The sequence below is a fragment of the Crassostrea angulata genome, chromosome 7 (assembly GCF_025612915.1).
Source record: "Crassostrea angulata isolate pt1a10 chromosome 7, ASM2561291v2, whole genome shotgun sequence".
NCBI lineage: Eukaryota > Metazoa > Mollusca > Bivalvia > Ostreida > Ostreidae > Magallana > Magallana angulata.
Genome location: NC_069117.1, coordinates 6539599 through 6561382, shown reverse-complemented (window position 1 = coordinate 6561382; position 21784 = coordinate 6539599). Strand labels below are relative to the sequence as shown.

Sequence of the window (21784 nt, the reverse complement as noted above, 5' to 3'; positions counted from 1 at the left end):
AGACTGTTTTGTGGGGCGCAACTCTTAGCAAAGTTTAAAGGTTCGTCTCCAACCAAAATATGTTGTCATAAATTTATCTTATAGTCATTACTTAAAAAATAACTTATAGAATTGCAATAAAAATGTATCTACTTTCGAATCAAAATGAAAATATTTGCATTCATCAAAAAAGTTGTTACAATCAATGAAAGAAAATAATCTGTTCGTTATACGTAGGAATAAAACGTAAAATGAGTGTTAAAACAAGCAGGATCTAGTTAACAAAGTGTTCTGAATCTGCTACTTAGATTACAAAAGGACAAAAGTAAAATCTTATTACTTAAATCTCATGGATCAAGTATCTTAGGTTAATTTCTGCACAAAAGTAAAAATGATATAATACAGTTTAAAATAATAAATAATAATAAATAGTTTAATTTTTTTTTTATCAATATATTTAAAAATTACTGATTGGTTGCTAGTTGCATTTGCTTACCATAAATATTGAATATACAAAGGCGAAGATTTGTAGACATTGATATGTTAAAGACAAACGCTAAAAACATATGGAAATGTCACATGCATTAGAAGAAAATTGGTTGAAATTGCCATACTTTAAAATACTACTAATATCTAAGTACTGATATAAAGTAGTTGATATTGGCGTTGCCAATGTATGAGAATGCCAACTTATCCATTAATTAATACTGTATTGCTTTGAGTGGCAATCTCGTATATGGAACCATGAAGCAACATTTTGCTATACATGAATAAATATGTAGGTGTTACTTAGATATTTAACAGTAAACACACGTCTCGTCAAGGATGCCTTTTACACTTATACAATGAAAAACCCAAGTCTGTTTATATTTGCAGAGAAGTTTATATCTCCTTTCTACCATACTACAGAATTACGTAGGGTTCAATATGCAAACTGACTTCATATTGTCAAAAAAGATCTTAAAACATTTACTGCTGTGAAAATTTATGACTGCATTTTTGAAATCGTTGGTTAGTCGTAAAAAATACATTGATTTTTCAAAAGGGTCGGTTCAGAGCCCCCAAGACTATCAACGAACATCCACTCCAGTCTGTGTACTTAGCTGTCTTATCAATTTCTTTCAACTAGAGCAGGTAAAAGAACTACTCAGGTAAGACCCCTTAGTTTATGTTGATTACTGGTACAGAACTAAATTAATGTCCGTCTGAATCCGGAAATTATTTCAGTATTAAATCTATGGGATTATCCTTGAATATGATGTCGCTAAATTCAAGTTAACTGTAAGCAGTTTTCCTCACATATTCTATCCATAAATCTTATTTCCTTCGATTTTTATTTTTTCATTGATTTATATCATATAGAAAAAATGTTTGAATGTACTTATGGCGCGATTTTACGGGTATTGTGCACTACATGTATTACAGTTTTCTGAGAACTTTCAAGTGTTTCTCCACAGCGAACAAATTATTAAAGGCACGCCTATGATTGTCCTTGCACTATAAATAATTTAAAAAGTGCGTATCAAATACATTGAAAATGGCTGCTTTTTTGGATAGTTTCAACTCTAATTCTACTCTATTTGACCAGGGACGTATATACTAGTATATACGTCCCTGATTTGACCGATGACGGTTTGTAGAGAGCAACCATTTATTTAATATAAATTATTATAACTTTTAAGATAATGAAGACTCGCTTTTTATTAATAACATTTAAAAGTTTTAGATTTTGATATTATAACTACTGATGAATCTCAACTGGGGCGGAAGATTCGGAAAGGTGTGTCTGATCACCACCAACTTCTTATTTACTGTAAGTTCAAACAATCAAAGGAAAAGTAAAATCAATGTAAATGTTGAAAGTAAAACATGGTGCATTTAACAAACAAAACAAAAGCATCATTGTATAGTGTAATAGTTCATTCGAATTTCAGACCTATTTGCTACATCGCAATATACATAATATGATCTAGACAGAATATAAGTTTTGAAAACATTTTACAGTTTTACGGATTTTGTCGTTTACTATGGAGCTAGATAACACCTTTTCTTTGACAGGTAGTGGGACTAGGGATGGTCACTGTGGGGGCCCTAGCTGTAAGGGACATAGCAACCGTAAACAATGACAAAATCAAACCTCTTCTGGACTCACTCTCAGTAGATTCCTTCAGCGTAGGCGTGGTCAACAGTCTGTCAATCAGTATCATAGTAGTCGGAGTCTTCATTTTCTTTGTGGCTGGACTGGGTATATATGGCGCCTGTTGTCAAAATAAATACTTGCTTGTAACGGTAAGAATGAAACAAACGGAGAATGTTTTAAAACAGAGAACATGTATCTTTATGGTTATTTTATTTTTACATAGCTTTATTAAATATATTGATGAAAGTGTAAAATAGAGAGCAGAAAACCAATGTTCAGATTAGATAAAAGTCTAATTTACTCAAATATAATCGCGACCTTTTGTGACCGAAAGTTGCATCTTATCAGAAAAATAATATAACCGGAGGAATCCAATATACCTTATATGAATTGCATCCCAGTGTGTTTTAATTTACTTACACACTATACTTATTTATTAGATATAAGGTCTTTTACATTAGAAGTACATTGTAAATATTTATTTATTTTTGCTTATTACAAACAGGCTACTGCCTTGACAGCTTAACCTCTGTAGCAATTATTAGTATTAAACAGTTTTGCTTTAATTTTGTTTAAATGTGCAATAGTTTATTTTCCATATATTTTAGTACGTGAGCATAGTTGTGATGTTACTTTTGACGAAAATTGTAGTCATTGCTCTGTGGGTCACAGTGCACAAAACGGCAAGTTTCTGTTTAAGAAAAATCTGAAATAGAAGGAAATGCTTTAAATGAATAAATTAAAAATATTAAATGCTTGATTTATGTTATCATATACAATTCTGTTCATAATCGATTGAAATTAATGTAGAATATTACAATATCATTTATAGATGGAGAGAGAAATTAGAGCCAAAATGATTGAAGTTTTCAACAATAACTTTATAGAGGATACAATTACCAGCAACAATTCTCTCTCAAACGCTTGGAATTGCATGTTTATGACGGTAAATGAATCTTACTGTTTAAGTCACTCAAAGTTTTAAAAATATCTTATTTAACCAAATATAAAATGACATCTTCTAATTAAAGCTGGATTGTTGTGGCGTTAATCCTGTTGTATCAACGACAAATGATTTTGATCTGACGTATTGGTGTACGACTTCAGGAAGCTGCGAGGATACTATTTCACAAATTCCAAGAACCTGTTGCATAAACGTTGACGAAAACACGTATACTTCAGCTCCAATTGGCTGTCATGCAAGCGTAAATAAAGGAACCTACAATCCAAAGGTGAATGTCTTTTTAAGAGAGATTTCATCATGTTTGATTTATAGCTTAAGGTCCCAAAATGTCAATGATTCTTCAGGATGAATTATATACAAGTAAATAATGTGCATTACTACAACTTTGTATTTCAGGGATGTTACGACGTATTGAAGGATACGCTGCAGTCTCAGTCCCCGAGTGTCATCGGTGTTGTTGTTACCATTATACTTATCGAGGTCATGTACTTTTTCATCTTTTAAAATTATTAATTATTAATGAGATTCATATTGGATTGAAATCTTCACTGAATGTTGAGACGCCCCATTATAAGTTTATTCTGAGAACCGACTTAAATTAGTTCAGATTCATTTGGACGGTAAAACAATGAGATTGTAAAAAGAGTCCACCCAGGAAACAGAATTAGTCTAAAGATAGATCGTTATACGGTATTAATTATAATTTTCTTCATATTGAGATACAATTTTCAAATGACACTCATATTTAAAATAAAAAATAATTTGAAAACAATTTTGACAAAATAATAGGGCAAAGTGGTACTATTGCATTATACTACAGCAACCAATTCTATGATAACTTTGATTTACCAATTTGTGATCGAATCTTTGTCATTAACTGTTAATGACAATATTTTACTCTCGTTTCATCAGAAAGTTTTGGTAAGTTGATGTTATAACCTGTCCGTCCAAACACATCACTTCCTATACCTAAATGTAATTCAATATTTGTTCATTTTAAGCACTGAAAACTATCTTTGCACTTTATGGCATAGATCACAAAGCAAACAACCACATAACAGAAAGAATATTCATTGATTTTAAAGACAAGATTGAAATAAAAGCTAGGAACTAAGATGTTTGGTTAGGAGCAAATTCTTTCCCCTCTTGTCTCATTTATTCACAAAATTTATACAGATATATGTTTCAAAAATAAAAATCCATGCCTTTAAGATTTTTTATGCAAATCTTAAGAATTTCATTTTTTTTTTTATCAATTTTTAAAATATAAGAAATAGTCGATATATATTGATAATAATGTTTAAGTGACCAGAATACAATCAAATATGCAGTTATATTTTATTTAACGATGGTTCAACTACTCACATGATAGTGCTAATATTTGTTTGATCGACCTGTTTTAGACATTGTTTCACTTCATATCGCTTTCATGATTATTCGGATGATGTGTTAAGGTCGCATTAGGATAACCATTAGATATTTCGTTACAGATCATCGCTGTGATCTTTGCAATTTTGATCTGTTGTCAAAAAAAAGAATCATAAAACACCACGATGTTTAATCAACGCATGCATCCTGAGTGGTGTGCATTGACCAACAAGACGGGGGCAAAGGATAGACACTGGGTTGATAGGTTGAATACAGTACTTCACATCATGATACTCAATCAAATAAAGTGTTTATAGAGTAATCCTTATGTCATGACTTTTGATTTGCCTCATTTCTACAAGAAACGTCTACGCTGCAGTGTTTTAAAAATATGTTAACATGACTTAGTCAGTGAATGTATTAATACATGCATTATAATTTTTTATACATAGTTTTCTACTGCTTTCTTTTCGTTAGCCCCTCTTTAAATTATTATGTTTTTATTCAACTGTATTAAGGATACCTTAAAGTGTTAATTGTTGTTGGATGGGTGCCAAAATAGCTCAATCAAAGTGTGCACTGCGATTTTGTTTTTCTTTTGTTTCTGACTATTTAACCTGTATATTTAATATTTTGAATTAAACCATCCTGACGGATAACATTGCACATTTTAAAATCTATAAAACCATTTTTTGAAACACAACTGAATTACAGTTTTAATGAAATCAAACTAGCTAAACAAAGTTAAATATCGTTTAAAAAGCAAACCAAGTGTACGTTGTATTAAAATTTAAAAAGTGAATAGCATAGTTTAAAGATAAATAATAAAGAAGATATTTCTTTGGAAATATATTTAAAATATTTAAAAGTATTTAAAATGCAATTCTTTCAGTGATGAATTTATTCACTTCTAAATGGTGCCCATGTCAGCTATGAGCTAATTTGTTACGTAAAAACAGCTTAAGTGATTATATATGATACAATTTTGTATCATTTGAAATGCACAACATTTAAATTGGCGGTTGGTGAAGTAGCATCCCAACATAGCCGACGAGTTAGATATCAATTTCATTATGCATTCTGTAAGAGTCTTGGAAGGAGATCCATGTGAGATATTAAATAAAAAGGAAACATTGTTTTTACGAGAGACAGTGTCAATTATTGTTGCTAACTGTTCTCAGGCTGATCACAACTCAAACTATATTATGTTAAGAGTTGAAGTACAAATCTATTTCGGCCATTAAAATACTCCCAAGCTTTGTAAACAGCGCAATGACACACCTGCGAATGTTATAGTCATTCAAATTTTAGACCACGTGGTTTTATTTGACCCTTTCAGTTTCGCAGTAAAAATCGTACCTCGTGTATAAAGTCTATTTCACAGTATCTAGGTTCTTGTAGTAAAATATAAAAGCTAGAGGTTTATTGATTTTAAACTTTATCTTCATTAATTGGTGAATAGCATGTGTTCTAGAAATAAATGTGACTATACAAAAATTATTTTTGTCTGCTGTTGCAACAACTAACATGCTTAAAAGAGATGATGATTAATTTTCGATCCGCGCCTGACCTAGTAATAACATCAATAGTGAAACAGACTATATCATTTTATGCAGAATGATCTTTGAAAATGGCTCGATATACTAAGTTTTAATGCAAAACAGACACCCATTATTTTTTTTAAACATGGTATTGCACACCACAAGCATCAAACATGGCTATGTTTTTATTAAGCAACTCAATGTTTATGTTACCAACCACTCTACACGTGGTTGAACACGAACGATAACTCTGTTCTGAATATTATCGTTTAATATAAATAACTGCTAGATGGTGAAATAAGACATACATCTTGAAAGCTTTTCCCGTTTTAACATAAATCAAAGTAGGATATGATATGAAAAACGACCAGTACTTACGTATTTTGAGAATATTATCCGAACACTTATACTTCCGCTCGAAATTTCACAGGAACTGAACAAATCTCGGTGAAGTCTCGTGAACTTTCATTCGAGCACCTCTGGATTTATTACTTACTTAGCAACGATAAAGAAAACATTCCGAACACATTCGCAGGGGTGAATGAGAGGTAAAGTTGAAGTACAAATCTATTTCGGCCATTAAAATACTCCCAAGCTTTGTAAGCAGCGCATTGAGAGGTAAACCGATAAATAGTTATATTGGAAATGTGGAAATGTCAATGCATGCATATATATATAAAGTACAGTGAAATTCACTTTTGTTGGAGCTCCATCTCCGCCACGACCGAGGCTTAAACTCACGACCTCTAGGAACCCATTCTCCTAGCAGTGAGCGGCCACCGCGCTAGCTACCCACTCGGCCTTCTAGGCAAGACAAAAATCTTGCTTTCGATGATAAACGGAACCTAGCGCGCTGGCCACGCACTACACAGTGGCTTGAGATACAGATGGAATGCAGTTAAACGATAATTTAAGAGGATCGGGACGATACACATTGCATAGATATATACATATAATAAGCACAAACATAGCAATAACTCTCAAATTGACATATACCTGCCCATAGTGAAGGATAAAGATATACATAAAGCACAGAGAAATTTGCCTTTTTTTTGGAGCTCCACCTTCGCCCCGGCCGGGTCTTAAACTCACGACCTCTGGAACCCATTCTCCTAGCAGTGAACAGCCACCGCGCTCACCACTGGGCCATCTTGGGAAAAATCTTACTTTCGATGACGAAAGGAAACTAGCGAGCTGGTCGCTCACTACACGGTCGTTCGAGATACAGATGGAATGCAATTAAACGACAATTTTAGAGGATCGGGACGATACACATTGCATAGATATATACATATAATGAGCTCAAACATAGCAATAACTCTCAAATTGACATATACCTGCCCATAGTGAATGATAAAGATATACATAAAGCACAGAAAAATTCACCTTTTTTTTATTTTAGAGCTCCAACTCCGCCCCGGTCGGGGCTTAAACTCGCGACCTCTGGAACCCATTCTTCTAGCAGTGGGCAAGTATGATTTTTTTTTTTCATTCAAACATTTTTCAGTCAATTCCACGTCCAACAAAAACCAAATAACTGTTTTAATTCGATATATATAATTGATGAAATTTTTACTTTCTTGTTGCGCCGAGATTCATGATGAATCTACATCTTAAGCGCCCACTTTCTTTACATATTTTTAAACAATTGTTATTTTTTTCATTTTTTAGTCATATTGTGAAAGAATAAACATTATATCTGTTGGAAAAGTGCAAAATTCATTCGGTGGTTAGTGCGTCATTATATCCATTTAAAGATCTGTTTTACATAGTTAAAATACACATTTAACGCAAAGGCAAAATGATCTTGGTTTAGGACGTTTGGAACAAAAGATAATGTATAGGCATGTTAATTTACTTGTGATTTTAAATGTTCTGAGTACGAAATGTAAAAGACAAAAACTTACCGGAATTGTTAAGAATGAGAAAAAAATTAGCTTTGATCTATGTAGTGAAAAATTTCCACAACAAAGGCTTTTAAACTTTAAAATATATCTATATTTTAAAGTAAGCATTTAAGTTGGATTGTAAACGGTATCAGTCTGTTTGCTATTTTTATACCGATATTTGAGCATAGTTTGTTAACACTTAAGGACGTTGTTCACTCAGGTTTTGAGTTCTCAAGTTTGGATTGTTATAAAGTTAAACGTGAGTAAAATATGTCCCTAACACAAAACGTATTAATGAAATAGATTATTGTTGACATAACATTAGATATTTTCACTATATTATGGAGTTTGGCTCTTATCAAAACAGAGGAAATTCGGACTAAATTTTGAATATTTTCTGTTCGTTCAATTCACAATTCCATTAAAGTAAACGTATGTAAGACACTAGAAATATATTTAAAAATGCTTAAAAACGATAAAAGTCATCATGTCTCAAAATTTTGATCATTGATATCACATTAATTTTATGCCAGCAGAATAAAGTCAATATAATAAGCTTCATATTATAAATGTTTTAGTGTAATTGTAATTTTTTTTATAAATTGAATTAGAAATGAAATAGGTATGAATTACTTAAAAAGGACAAAATTCGTTTAAGGTTTTTTTTTAAAAGATGAACCCGATTAAGAAAACGGGTCGTTTTAAATTCCAAAACTTTATCATCTGTTCATCAATCTTTAAAAAAAACCTCAGGCTTGATCTGTAGATTCTCATTATAATGCAACTCGACAAATTTCAAATTATATCCCCATTCCATAGCCAAAAAAAAACCCCATAAAAGAATGGCAGACATAAAATCATCCCGGGTTTACCGGCAAGGAATTAAGAATACATTTTTTGCATAAACTATAGCCAATATTACCTTTAATCTTTAACCTTTATCTTAGGTTTGGTAGCTTCAACTCATCAATAATATGTGAAATCCTATATTTGTTCAAAAAGAAAATTATATATCATTATGAAATAAAAGTATATGTGTTACTTAATGTTGAGGCAATAGATATGGGTTTTTAAAATGGGGTTTTCCTGGGGGGGGGGGGGGATTATGTAACATTTTTAGCTGTAGAATGATTTTTATCTTTCATCCTTGCAAGTTCTCATAAAAACCTGCATTAGCATGTATACGTCAAACATCGACAATCCCTCTAAATGTAATTCTATGATGCACATTCAAGACATTTAAAGTGTTTATAAAGTGGTCCAAATACAGCTTGAATCTTACAGCAAAGGGAAACGTACGATTAAATTTGATTTTAAGTTTGCTGCTTCATTCTTCGACTTTCAATGCCCTATTTTTTTTTCTTCGATACGTTTTTAAACTACTGTTATTAAATTATTTAGTTTATACTACCTAATCAAAATTCATATTATAAAAATTTCACTGATTAACTTTTCGACAAATTTTTGCAAATTGTCTTTGTACAAGTGCTATGTTTATGACTGAACATAGAGAATAGTATAGATAAGTATACTATTGATATGCTATTAACATGATTAACGTTCAAATTTAAAAATGTATATCAATTGTTAGATTTCAATGAAACCCCAAAAATATATTTGCTGTTGATATTAAGTAAATATAAAATTCAAAGTACTTTAAATACAGATAGCTGGGCTCTTTTAATGTGTGGCGATATAACAAACGGAATAGACACATCGATTCAACAAAGAAATAACTAAGTTTATAAGCGTGTTATTACAGATTTATATTATTGTCTTAAAGATAAAGAGATTTTGACCCGTGCGTGCACAGGTTGACATAGCATATGGTATCGGACATTTACGAAATAGATACATCGCCACACCGTATATATTGTTGACATTTACATAATCGAGCTCTCTGGCTCAATTGTACATCCGATACCTTAAAGAAGATTTCAGATGAACCCATAACGAAGAATGATTTAGAGTGTGATAAAAATCAAATTAAGGATACTAAAATGGTATGTGTTTTCTTTAAAAAAAACAAATGTTATATATCCATCAGTCACAACAACCTGTTTTAATATTGACTTTTCACTACACTCTGCCGAGTTGGAATAATGTAACTCTGTCTGGGGGAAAGGCCTTCACCACAGTTAAAATGCCTCCCATATACCCGTAATGTAGCAGAAAATTGCAGAATCGCTCCAAAACGATCTTGGAAAAAATTGATAAGTTGCATTGAAAATAACAGTAAACTTGTTCATAACAAACCATTTTGAAGTTGTAAATACCTTTCTTCGAAAAGTTTAATTCTATATTATTGCAGAATTCAACAACATTTTTTACACACCATGTTGACATTCGAAACTCTCGGGATTTTTCTTATAATAAATGCACTGTGTTAGAGTTATCCCGTGTTTTCTTTGATGAACAGAAAAAAAAATTCCAATGAAAATGTTTTATCGTCTCTGAGTTTATCCATGCAAATGTGTTATTAAGGAGACAAAATAAAGGTATCACAACACTATTTTTCCGAAGGTTCACGCAAAACATGGCTGAGTGAAAATAATTCCCGAATTCCCTTTTGTTTTTAGGAGTTTTCCGCCAGCGACAGGGACTGAACTTTTTTATGAGATAAAAAACAACGTGTAAAATGTCTGATTTTCCCACCTTTGTAAAAATACGAGGTCACTTGAATTTTTGATGCCAGTTGTTTAGTCAGGGGGGTGAAAGGGCTCGGACATGATTTTCAAGCACATGTGTAACTTTGATGTAAACAAACTCTCGTGCCTTTGTGGATGGCTGTGTGTTTTTTGCTACTAAATTGGTTAGGAACAATTGTTTTAAAAGTTGTAAAGAGGAATTTTCCCAGAAGTTTGTTTTAAACTTGCTACCCGTATCTAAAGTTGCGTAATTTTGGTAAGAATATATAGTAAAAATTAATGGTGGTGTGCAACCTGAAGAGCCTCCCGTGATTTAGCGTGAATGTAATGCGAATGCACAAGATTGTAAAATTCAAAAAATTCAGATGATTTCCGGAATTTTCGGAGGAATTTTCATTGATTATTAATAAGCGAAGCTTGATTGAGAAAAATAAAAACAAATTGGTAATCTTCAAGTACCAATGATGTTTAGATTATATAAAACAAAAGACAATACTCTTCCGATTAATCGGTATTAAAACCAAAAAAATTGAGTCTATTATTTTAATATAGTAGTATAGATAAATCGAGGGGGGGGGGGGGGGGGGGTCAGAAATTGACCACACTAACTGATATTAACTTTTGAACTTGCTTTTAAAACAATTCCTGCGACAACTTGTAAACTTGTAAAACAATGCAGGGTATTATTTAATTAATTTTGGTTTTAAATTGCCATAACCATTACTTATTTTTTAAAGAAAAAATGCATTACATCACCCTGATATGAGTAAAGTAATTAACATTACTTTGTAAAAAGCCAGTATGTTTTGAAAAAGTAAAGCTAAAAGACGAAGTTTTGCAAATGTTTAAAATATCATATATACATCCTTATGTTATATTGGGTTGAAATTTAAGATTTATACAGGATTTTTGTTGCACTTTATTATCATCAGAGTTTCAAAGGTTTCGTCTGACTGCATTCTGTCTGGTTCAAAAATCTATACTAAATAAAAATTAATTGACATGCTGTCTACCTAGAACTATTTGACAATTCCAGATTCAAAAATCTTAAACATGGCTTGCAACTGTAAAGGGATAATTGGAATAGCATTCTTGATCACCAACATCCTATTAAGTGTGAGTAGCATCACTCTTGTATTTGTTTAAAGACAATTCTACATAAAAAAAGATTATTGTTTGATTAGACCATCTATGGCAAGGAAACTTGTTATAGATAATGTCTTCACATGAAGATTATTAAACGGTGTTGGAAACTTACGTACATATAAAACGATAAAACCATCAAGAGAGCTTACATGTGTATTGTACAGTTGTTCGGAATAGGCCTTATCATAGTCGGAGCCCTGTCTGATTGTGAAGTGTCAGACATCGAAACAGACAACACCAAACCTCTTCTGGATCTTGTTCTTTTCGATTCCTTCGCAGCAGGTAGACTGGCAATCGATCTGAGCATTTTGAATATAATTATCGGAGTAGTTATCCTTGTTTTTTCTGGAGTTGGAATCTTTTGGAAATATCGTGAAATAAAGAAGTTGCTATTAGTAGTAAGTATACAGTAACGGTAACGTGCAGAATATTCTTAAATAAACGTTTAAGTTATCAAAGAACAATGATTATATTAAATTTTGATACAACGTTCAGTTATAATATTAATTGTAAGAGTACGATTAGTCCTAATGCGGTTGACTTTAAATCCCATTACAATACCGTCGGAAAAGTGATATTATATAAATAGTGCCTGTTTGGGAGGGTAACAGTTGAAATTGACACCCCGAGAAAACCATTGTCAACCGACGCGAAGCGGAGGTTGACAATGGTTTTCGAGGGGTGTCAATTTCAACTGTTGTCCTCCCAAACAGGCACTATTTATTTTGTTATACTGAATGTCTTAATTTTTAAGAAAATTTTACTGCTTTTATATAGGAATAACGTGAATTCTACAGCGAACCGTACGCGCATAATTTTCGCGCATGTAACATTTTTAAATGTTACCCGTTACTAAGTGCGTTGCTAACGCTGAGGATAATAGAAAATATTATTAACTGCGTCTTAACCAATCAGATTTCAGTATTTAACATGAAAGTATAACAATAATTATTTATAAAAGTTTTGATTCGCATTAGTGTTGTTATGATATTAGTTACTTATAATTGATTATGCTGAATCTGAACGGAATGCACCAATAACAAGCCTTCTTCATAAAGTTGGCATTAAGGAATAAGGAATCATTCTTTGAGTATTATGAGGTGATAATTTTGGTCGGGGCGTGATTATATCCAATAAAACCCGAAGGGCTTTATGATCGATTTTATCACGCCCTGACCGAAATTATCATCGCATAATATTCAAAGAATGATTCTTTATTACTTATATTTATATAAATTTAAGCCATTGTACTGTCAAATATTTAAATAACAATCATCAAACCCCGCTGGCGCCCCAAATTTTTCGTTATTTGAAGTTATGGGTTATATAGTACAAAATCGATATGTAGTGTTATCACAGGCAAAGACACTGGAAAATGTAATATATTATATTTTAAAGCCTAAACTTCTAGAGTTTATCTACTTTTAAAACTTTCCGTGTGAATATTCTTTGAAGGTCCAAGAATTTTCAAAAGGATGTGAGTTGATTTTTATTGCAAAAAGTGAATTAGTTTGCTTTAGGATCAGGCCCTGCAGTCACAAATATGTTTACATGACTCAGTTCAGTCCTTCACTCAAATCGTTGTAAGAAAAGTGTATTTGAGGTCCAACCTCAGACTTGAGGCTAAATATTGACTTGAGGAAAGGTGGTTACGGTGGGGCCTTGAAGAATAGAGATACACTATAATAGATTTGGTATGGCTATTGGGTCGACTACAGTGACCTTACCAAATACAATATATTGTAAAATCTCTGAAAATCCAGTCGCATGCAGCAGCATTTTTTCTTCACAGATTCATTTTTCTCTATAAGATGATCTTTAGTGAAATCTAATTTTTGCAAAACATATGTGATTCCTAGCAGCTTGAAACTTCCTTTATGATTCAATATAAGTTGGTGATTTGTTTGGTGTTTCTCTGCCATTCAGAAGCGGCAATTCAGCTGTCGAGATCATCAGACAATGTTACAGCTGAGTCACAAGTCTTCCGTTTAATGTATTCAGACTTTTAGCACCTGAAACTTTTAAGCGTTTAGAGAAATGCAAATTTTAAGAAATTAAAATCATGTGTATATAACGAACACTAAAGCTAACAAGAATTAGGGAATATCAAATTCCTCATACAAAAGAACGTGTTTATTATGTTTGGGTATAAACCACCGCTGAATAGAGATAATTATTTTCAGTGTTATATTTCATTATAAAGAAATTCAGCTCATTCTTACATTGCAGAAAATTACCTGAATCAATAATAGTCAATACCGAAAATGGCATTTTCAAAAATATTAATACATACCCTTTTCCATATCACACCCTGTATCAGCCCTCGACCAATATCAGCCCTCAGGCCTTCGGAATCTCGGGCTGATACAGGGTTGTGATATGGAAAAGGGTATGTAATATTCTCTCTATATTTACATTATCCAGTATCTTTGCCTGTGATAACACTACGTATCGATTTTGTACTATATAACTCATAATACAAATGACGCCAAATTGAGGCGCCAGCGGGGTTTGTTTATTTATATTTAAATATTAAATCGTATGATGGCCTAAAATTATATAAATATAAGTAATAAGGAATCATTCTTTGAATATTATGAGGTGATTATTTTGGTCGGGGCGTGATCAAATCCAATAAAGCCGTTCATATTATGAGGTGAAAATTTCGGTCGGGGCATGATCAAATCTATCATAAAGCCCTTCGGGCTTTATTGGATTTGATCACGCCCCGACCAAAATTATCACCTCAAAATACTCAAAGAATGATTCCTTATTCCTTATTTAATATTTTGCAAAAGCGTATTAATCATGGCACTCTAACCACACATATATTTAGGTCACAACAGTCGGGGTTATTTTATTGTTGGTAAATATTTTGTACGCTTGTATACAGACATCTATTGTTTTCCAAAAAAGTGCAAATTTTCCATTACAAAACCGGGTCTTCAATCCATGATATCGTTAATTGGAATTTGTCTTATTTACATAACTTGAATTGAATTTTCACAGACTTTAGAGCACTGACCCACTTTACAAAAAAAAGATAAACGTTCGAGTAATAAATAAATGAGAATCCAGATATGCATCAATATGTTTAGATACTGAACTTATATTGACGCTATAAAGGAATTTGAGCTTACTACAAATCGCTGAGAACGGATGTCTGAAAGAAAGAGATAAACATGTATCTGTGTGTCAGTTTTTTGTTTCCTACTCATCGCTCAGTAGGCATTATATCCACCCATTTTATTTAAAGACTATTTAAGAATAATCTTTTACATCACTACAAATTATTGTAAGAAGAAGTGAACGACTATAACAACAAGCATTCTGATAGTATTGCATAAGCAATACACGTCCCCTCCCGGTTTGTGGAAATTGTGAAAACAATGCAGTTATCTGTTACGCAGAATATCGAACCCGAACATTTAAAAAATGGCAGAATATTGAACCCGAACATTAAAAAAATGGAATATAAAAATTAATTTTCTCGAAAATATGTCAACCAGACGCTACAAAAATGTAAACTTGATCTGTAGTTTGACGTTTTGAAGCTGTTCAGCAAATTTCATATTATTCCTCAAACACATAAAGAAAAAAAAGTGTGGAAAACTGAAGTGGGACAGACGGACGGACGGACAGACAGACAGACGGACTGACGGACGCAGAGGAAAGCTATAGTCCCCTCCGGTGAAAACCGGTAGGGGACTAATAAAGTTATACTGATATTGATAATGTTGATACAATGGTTAACTTTAGCAATGTTAATAGAATAGAAATTTGATGTGCATGGGCGGCAAATAATTTTATGAAAATAAAACAAATATTACTCTAAATGATTTTAATACCATTATGATAATGAATAATAAATACAATCAAAATATTTATAATGAAAATGTTAGATTTGTAATATTTTTATAAAATAATCAGCGAAATTTGGTATTGTATGTTGATTTTGAATTGATTAAAATAATCATGTTAGTATGAAGAGAGATACGTTGTGTTGCTGAAGGAATTGTTCGATTTATTCATTTGGAAATGTTTTTATATTGTTTAAGCTTAATAACTTAAGTACAACAATGTCACATTAATTGATATATACCAAACACAAGAATAACGTCACATTAATTGATATATACCAAACACAAGAATAACACTGCAGTTTCAACACGGCTCAGCACCAACAAATCGTTTTAACAGTTCTTCACCAAATGATATCTCGCTATAAATTATCAATATCTTTATAATTTACGTGAATGTTGAAATCATTGAAAATGAATCAAACTTCATCATTCTTATCTTTGAACCAAGAGGTAAAAAAATAAAAGTAATCAACATTTTTTGCAAATTTTCTCGGTAAAATTGAGTGACAATATTTTCCTGATAACTAAAAACTAACAGTACTGATATATTTAGCCTTCCTAGTGTGCTTTGAACTTCTGCATTTCCAAACATACAAAATAGTACAAAAATCATCATATCTATTGATCTAAATCATGCATTTTTTCGATTAGCACTTTCGATATTGTGTAGAAGCCAACTTTAAATTTGTTGCCCTAAACCAATTAATTTATCTATTTCAGTATACAATCATTATTGCAGTAGTGTTTGTAATCCACATCATATTCATAGCCCTGTGGTATACTATGATAAACAAGGTACGATTTTAAAGTATTTATGTAAATAAGGTAAAATTGTTTTTCTAAATCTACATTTTTTGGCAGACCGCGATGGAAAATGATTTTAACTTTTTCATAAAACACTAGGTGGATGGAGAACTAAAGAACAAATTGGTCGTATCTTTGAAAGAAAATTTCATCGAAGACACGGTCACAAACCTTGATCCCATATCAAATGCATGGAATCACATGTTCATGACGGTAATTAGATTTGGCATCTGAATAAAAATTAATAAACCACTTTTGGAATGATTTCTTGCCATCAATATAATTTATGCTTTGATCTTCTTTATAAAGCTTGACTGTTGTGGAGTTAACTCTGTCGAATCAACGAGTAATGACTTTGATCAAACACCTTGGTGTACAACTGTAGGATCCTGCCAGGATAATACTTCCCAAATTCCCAGGACTTGCTGCATTGACGTTAACGAAATGACCTATCCCTCTGCTCCGAACGCCTGTCATACAAACGTTACAAGTGGAACATACAATGCAAAGGTGTAGCTTGTGCATTTTTAAAAATGTGTGTGTGTGTGTGTGTGTGTGTGTGTGTGTGTGTGTGTGTGTGTGTGTGAGAGAGAGAGAGAGAGAGAGAGAGAGATGTCATGCTCTTTGTGTATTTTCAGGGCTGTTTCGAAGTATTGAAGAGGAAGCTGCTGTCTCAGTCGCCGGGTAGCATAGGTGTTGTGATCACCATTATGTTGATTGGGGTAATTAAACGACTCTAGACTTTATCGTTCAATAAAAAAAGTCCGACAGGTGTCTACCATCGTTCTTTTCAACATTAAATGATTTAAAAGTCATATCATATGAAAGTCGTTATCACTTTATTTGTTTTCACCTGCAATTCTACAGTGAAAAGTAGCATACTGTGTAATTGCATTATGTCAATACCAGATGTATTAAAAAAAAGGAAAAAAGAAATGAAAAAAGAAACCCAATTCAGCCATTTGCTGAATTCTATCTTAAAATAAATAAAAGATTGAGAGCTGGTTAAGGCAAATACCTAGAGACAACAAAATAAGCATCTACATTATATAATTACAATACTAAGAATAATTTCCATATATTTATTAATTTACATTCATACAAATCTATGTCCTCATTATTCTTCTTTAAAATCCCGGTGTTTTTCTGCTTGTGTTGTGTTTACATATTTAACCAAGGGATTACATGTACCATAAAATAAACTTGGATATTGTTTATATATTAGCTTACCTTCGTACTGTACTCATTTTGCAAATTAAAGCTTTGTTTTTCTTTTAAGAAACATGATATTTCCATGTAATGTTTTGTATCTCCGAGACTTACGATTTACACATATTAGCTGGTTTCAACATCAATCTCACCTGTTAAAGCGTCCTTGCTTCCCATCAGAGAATGATTTTGATTTTTCCCTATGTATTCTTACCATAGATTTTGAATGTTGTTTCCCTCGACCAACCTGGCATTATATGATCATTGAATAAACAAACTAAACAGTAGATATTATGACATAATGAACATTTTCACAACTTGAAGTAGGAGGGAAAAATGACAGAATGCATAATACAACAAAAATATATCCATGTACGCAGTCGTTTATACATAATATTGCCATGCAGTAGAGAAGACAGATACTTTTCGTTTATGCACAGCTTTTATTTATTGTAGCTTTGTAAAATTGGAAAAAAAGAAGATACAGAAAGAACAAGGTTAACATTGAAATTGTACAATAAAACTGTAAACAGTAAAATAAGTAAAAGACACAAAATATGAAAAAATTATTTTAAAGTATAAGAAATCATTATTTTAGAAAATATTAAACCTAGTAAGTTCTTCACTGTTTAGGCACATATTTCAGAATTTCAAAGTAAAATGGTTCATGAATTGAACAAGGTCTGTCTTTATGCGATTTATGGCATATGAATGAAATATTGAGCTTGTTAAGTAACATTGATACTTTCTTCTCGCTAATACCTGCATGAAACATATATACAGAATATGCACAATATTGTAGCTCATTAGTCTTACAGCAAAATTGCATTTGTTTCAGTTTGATTTATTATATATGTGCAAACTAAATTGCTCCAGCATAATATAGCAGTGTGTCCAAAATAGAGTGAACCTCGTTTGATTGACATAAAATATCGTACATTATTTCCATGCAATAGCTACCGAGAGCCAGTTTTGTGTTGACATCAAATGGTCTTGCAAGAATGTCTCCTTTCAGATAGAACTGATATCACCATGTCACTATTCAAACAACCAATCTGCAACATTGATAAAAGTTCAGATCGAACCGCAATACATATATTTGCGAAGTTGAAAAATTGTCTAAAAAAATTACAGTCTTTAATCAGCTTTTAAATGACGCGTTGGATCTCCTTCGTTTCTTAGCATCATCACTGTCTGCCTTGACTTCCTCTTCCTCGGTAATTGATGGCACTGACGTACAATTATAACCATGCTTATAATTTACTTAACCCTTTAATATTTAAGCATTTTTAAAAACAATTTGTTAGGACTGAAACAGTGTTTTTAAAAGGAATTTTCTCATTGGGGATATAGAAAAAATTGATAATAACGGGAGATAAGTCGCGTTTAACCTTACCTTTCACCTATATTTTCATTATTTTGTATTGGAACCTGTTTTTAACGGTCATCGTGTGTTATATCGTTACAGATAATCAATGTGACCCTTGCAGTTGCGATCGGTTGTCATAAAGATTAAATGGGAGGAGGTGGATCACAAGGCCTGTTTTGTCTATCTAAATTTACTTTATGGTGTCCGATACTACATGTATTAACTCAATAGATACACGAGCTAAAATTCACCAGCCAGATATATAATTTTTTGGTGGCAAATAAAAATAATTGTTTATTGTTTACCTTGGAAATCGATTGAAATGTTTAATATTCATATCTTTAAGGATTTATTAAAAAAAAATCTATCATATGACTTTCACATTACAAAATAAAAAGGAACAATTAATATAGCTATGGCTTTCAACAACAGGTTATAGTTGAAGAATAATGAAACGGTGATTAATGTAAAATAAGATTTCCTAAGGTAAATACATAAAAATATAGGATAACATGTTTTAGAGTATTGTACATTATTTAAATGACTTTACAAATTCAAATTAGTTTTTAATATCATAAAAAAGTGAAAATGGTATATTGTGAGAAAGATTATTAGACTTATTTAAGCAAAGTATGTCGTTGGTTTTTATTTTGATATAAATTCAATAACTTTTTTTAAAAATCAGTATTTGTGTCACTTGCCATACCTAAAGTGCTTTATACATATATTTGCTTTATGTGTCACATGTATGTTTTTACAGAGAATAACAAATCTGTGGTTGATAATTTCTATTGATCTTATTAGAGATATATCCTAAAACAATGTGCCGTCCTGCCATGAAGTCCAAATGTATTTTTCGTTTTGATCACCACATCTAGAACCACAACTAAGAGACTGATGCTGTGGACTTCTTGGAAATTTATCAAATATTCTTTATTTCTTTTATTGTACAAAAAAGGATAACATGTATGTGCATTGATTAGTATAGGAAATTTGAAAACAAAATTGCAAATTTAGTAAAAATTTTTTTAACAAAATGGAAGTTAAAAATATCTGTTCGTTAAGAGGGCTCGATGGTCGTGGCCATTTTTTTTTTTACACTATATTAATCTTCTTCAGAAAAAGAACTCTATATAAAGATATAGGAAAGCATCCAAATTTTAAAGCTAAAATATTCGAATTCTTTCTGTACTTAATGACAGTTTATCGCTAAACGTATGATATCTAAATTTTAAGAAAGATCTGATGGATAATTTATTGACCATCCAGCCTCCTTAACCGTAGAGTTACTCGTATGCACTGTATCATAACCAATGTTGACGTTAGAGATTTTGTACATAAGCATGTTCATTTCACAATCAGTTCGATTTCTTTTATCATTTTTTAACTAATAAAACATTAAAAAAGTATATTCACATAGGGTATGACTAATAAGTTTGAGAAGTGTTTACTGATTACGATTTCCAAAACAAAAATAACTGTCTTGCTTTTTATAGTTTCTATTCCAACCAATCCCTCTTAAGTACGGAAGCCCGTTGGTGCCACGTAGGAAAAATATTTTATCTGGCGGCCGCCAGATAATTATTTGGCGGCCGCCACTTATTATCTGGAATTAATTTTATGTTCTCTGCAAATTGTAATTTGAATTATGTCCCTTTGTGGGGTCAGACTAAAGGTCGTAAGGGTTATGACACATAAACAAAACTCATAAAATTAATACTTTGGTATCATGCGGTAATACACAAAGTCGTACTGAATATTCAAACATGGTTGTCGAATCAGGCGTTTAACTGCGATATGAATCTTTCATAATTCAGCGATTTCCTTTTGTTTGTATGCATCGATATTGCATGTCAAATCAAAGAAGGGATATATAACAACGTATTACAGAGTCATAGTCTATTTTTAACCTATTACGTCACTTCCCCCACTGCTGAAAGTGCAAAGATGTAAATCAACAGGTAAACAATGATCGTTTAACGTAGCTCGCGGGTTTGCTGACGTCACAATAGGAATCGACGTAAAGAGTCGACCATCATAGTAAACTCATACATGCTTTTTTTTTAAAATGACAAATGAGATATTTAGGAGCCTAAAAGGAAATATTTCAAAAAAGTTTAAATGCAGTTTATTACTGTTTATACAAACATTTATAATATCAAATGCTGAAAATTTAAGGATGTCACATACTTTGTCACATTTTGTTCTATAAAGTAAGAGTGTGCGTTGGAACTCTTCCATTTAAAATCATGTTTTAAAATAGACAAGTAAATGAATTGAACCGTATGCATTAAAATCTGGTGTTTTTTTTACAATTATGCCTTCCGTAATTTTAACTACCGATCAATTTTTTAAATTCTTTTGGCTTATACGATTACAAACTTATTATGTCAGTAGTTGCCTGGCATTTTTGTTTTGACATTGATTGACTCAGAATTTCATAAAAATAATAGCAATTTTCTGTATCTTTACAGCCTTACAAAAATTGCATTTGTGCATTTGATAACATTCACAATAATGTCTAATTAGTATTTACAAGTTCTTAAATGTGTTAATCAGCTAGTCTTGTCAATAAATGCATTTCAATTTTTGGGTTCTCAGACGTAAGGAAATGATGACGTCGGGCTAACGTCGTAATGAAAATATAAGGTTTTGAGAAATCTTTTAAATCTTTAAAGTTGTTTTGCAAAAAACTGGCCGAGAACACACACTGATTTTTTTTTATGAATCGATTCATAATTATCTCCTCTGTTATTGTGTTGAGTATAATTCATTTCGTCTGAATCGTTTAAAAGTTTGGAGTATGGTTTTGTAATGCGTTTCTCGAGTAAGATGTGCATTTTACTATATATTTCATTGAAATG

At 31.8% G+C, this 21784-nt stretch overlaps 3 protein-coding genes across 3 annotated transcripts in view; 2 read left to right on the top strand and 1 right to left on the bottom strand.

The window, feature by feature from the left end:
- The window catches only part of LOC128157185 (out at first protein-like), a 147758-nt gene that overhangs the window by 42563 nt on the left and 83411 nt on the right, over nucleotides 1-21784 (bottom strand). The gene's annotated exons all lie outside the window — the stretch shown is intronic.
- Nucleotides 917-5112, top strand: LOC128157187 (CD63 antigen-like). The gene is made up of 8 exons (XM_052819627.1): nucleotides 917-1130; nucleotides 1700-1792; nucleotides 2038-2268; nucleotides 2728-2802; nucleotides 2952-3065; nucleotides 3151-3351; nucleotides 3480-3563; nucleotides 4574-5112. Exons 2-8 carry the CDS (start codon nucleotides 1727-1729, stop codon nucleotides 4625-4627), a joined length of 825 nt encoding a protein of 274 aa, XP_052675587.1. The 5' UTR covers nucleotides 917-1130; nucleotides 1700-1726; the 3' UTR covers nucleotides 4628-5112.
- LOC128157190 (tetraspanin-9-like) lies at nucleotides 8012-20329 on the top strand. The gene is made up of 8 exons (XM_052819629.1): nucleotides 8012-8140; nucleotides 11566-11645; nucleotides 11840-12073; nucleotides 16259-16333; nucleotides 16442-16555; nucleotides 16652-16852; nucleotides 16981-17064; nucleotides 19020-20329. The coding sequence occupies exons 2-8, from the start codon at nucleotides 11583-11585 to the stop codon at nucleotides 19065-19067; spliced, it is 819 nt and encodes a 272-aa protein (XP_052675589.1). The 5' UTR covers nucleotides 8012-8140; nucleotides 11566-11582; the 3' UTR covers nucleotides 19068-20329.

What these genes read in the sequence shown, in the direction of transcription:
- LOC128157187 (XM_052819627.1), top strand. Translation starts at nt 1,727, where the DNA reads ATGAATCTCAACTGGGGCGGAAGATTCGGAAAGGTGTGTCTGATCACC. An exon ending in CCACCAACTTCTTATTTACT is followed by an intron (nt 1,793 to 2,037) that starts GTAAGTTCAAAC and finishes TTTCTTTGACAG; the next exon opens with GTAGTGGGACTAGGGATGGT. An exon ending in AAGGAACCTACAATCCAAAG is followed by an intron (nt 3,352 to 3,479) that starts GTGAATGTCTTT and finishes TTTGTATTTCAG; the next exon opens with GGATGTTACGACGTATTGAA.
- LOC128157190 (XM_052819629.1), top strand. Translation starts at nt 11,583, where the DNA reads ATGGCTTGCAACTGTAAAGGGATAATTGGAATAGCATTCTTGATCACC. An exon ending in GGAATCACATGTTCATGACG is followed by an intron (nt 16,556 to 16,651) that starts GTAATTAGATTT and finishes TTCTTTATAAAG; the next exon opens with CTTGACTGTTGTGGAGTTAA. An exon ending in GTGGAACATACAATGCAAAG is followed by an intron (nt 16,853 to 16,980) that starts GTGTAGCTTGTG and finishes GTGTATTTTCAG; the next exon opens with GGCTGTTTCGAAGTATTGAA.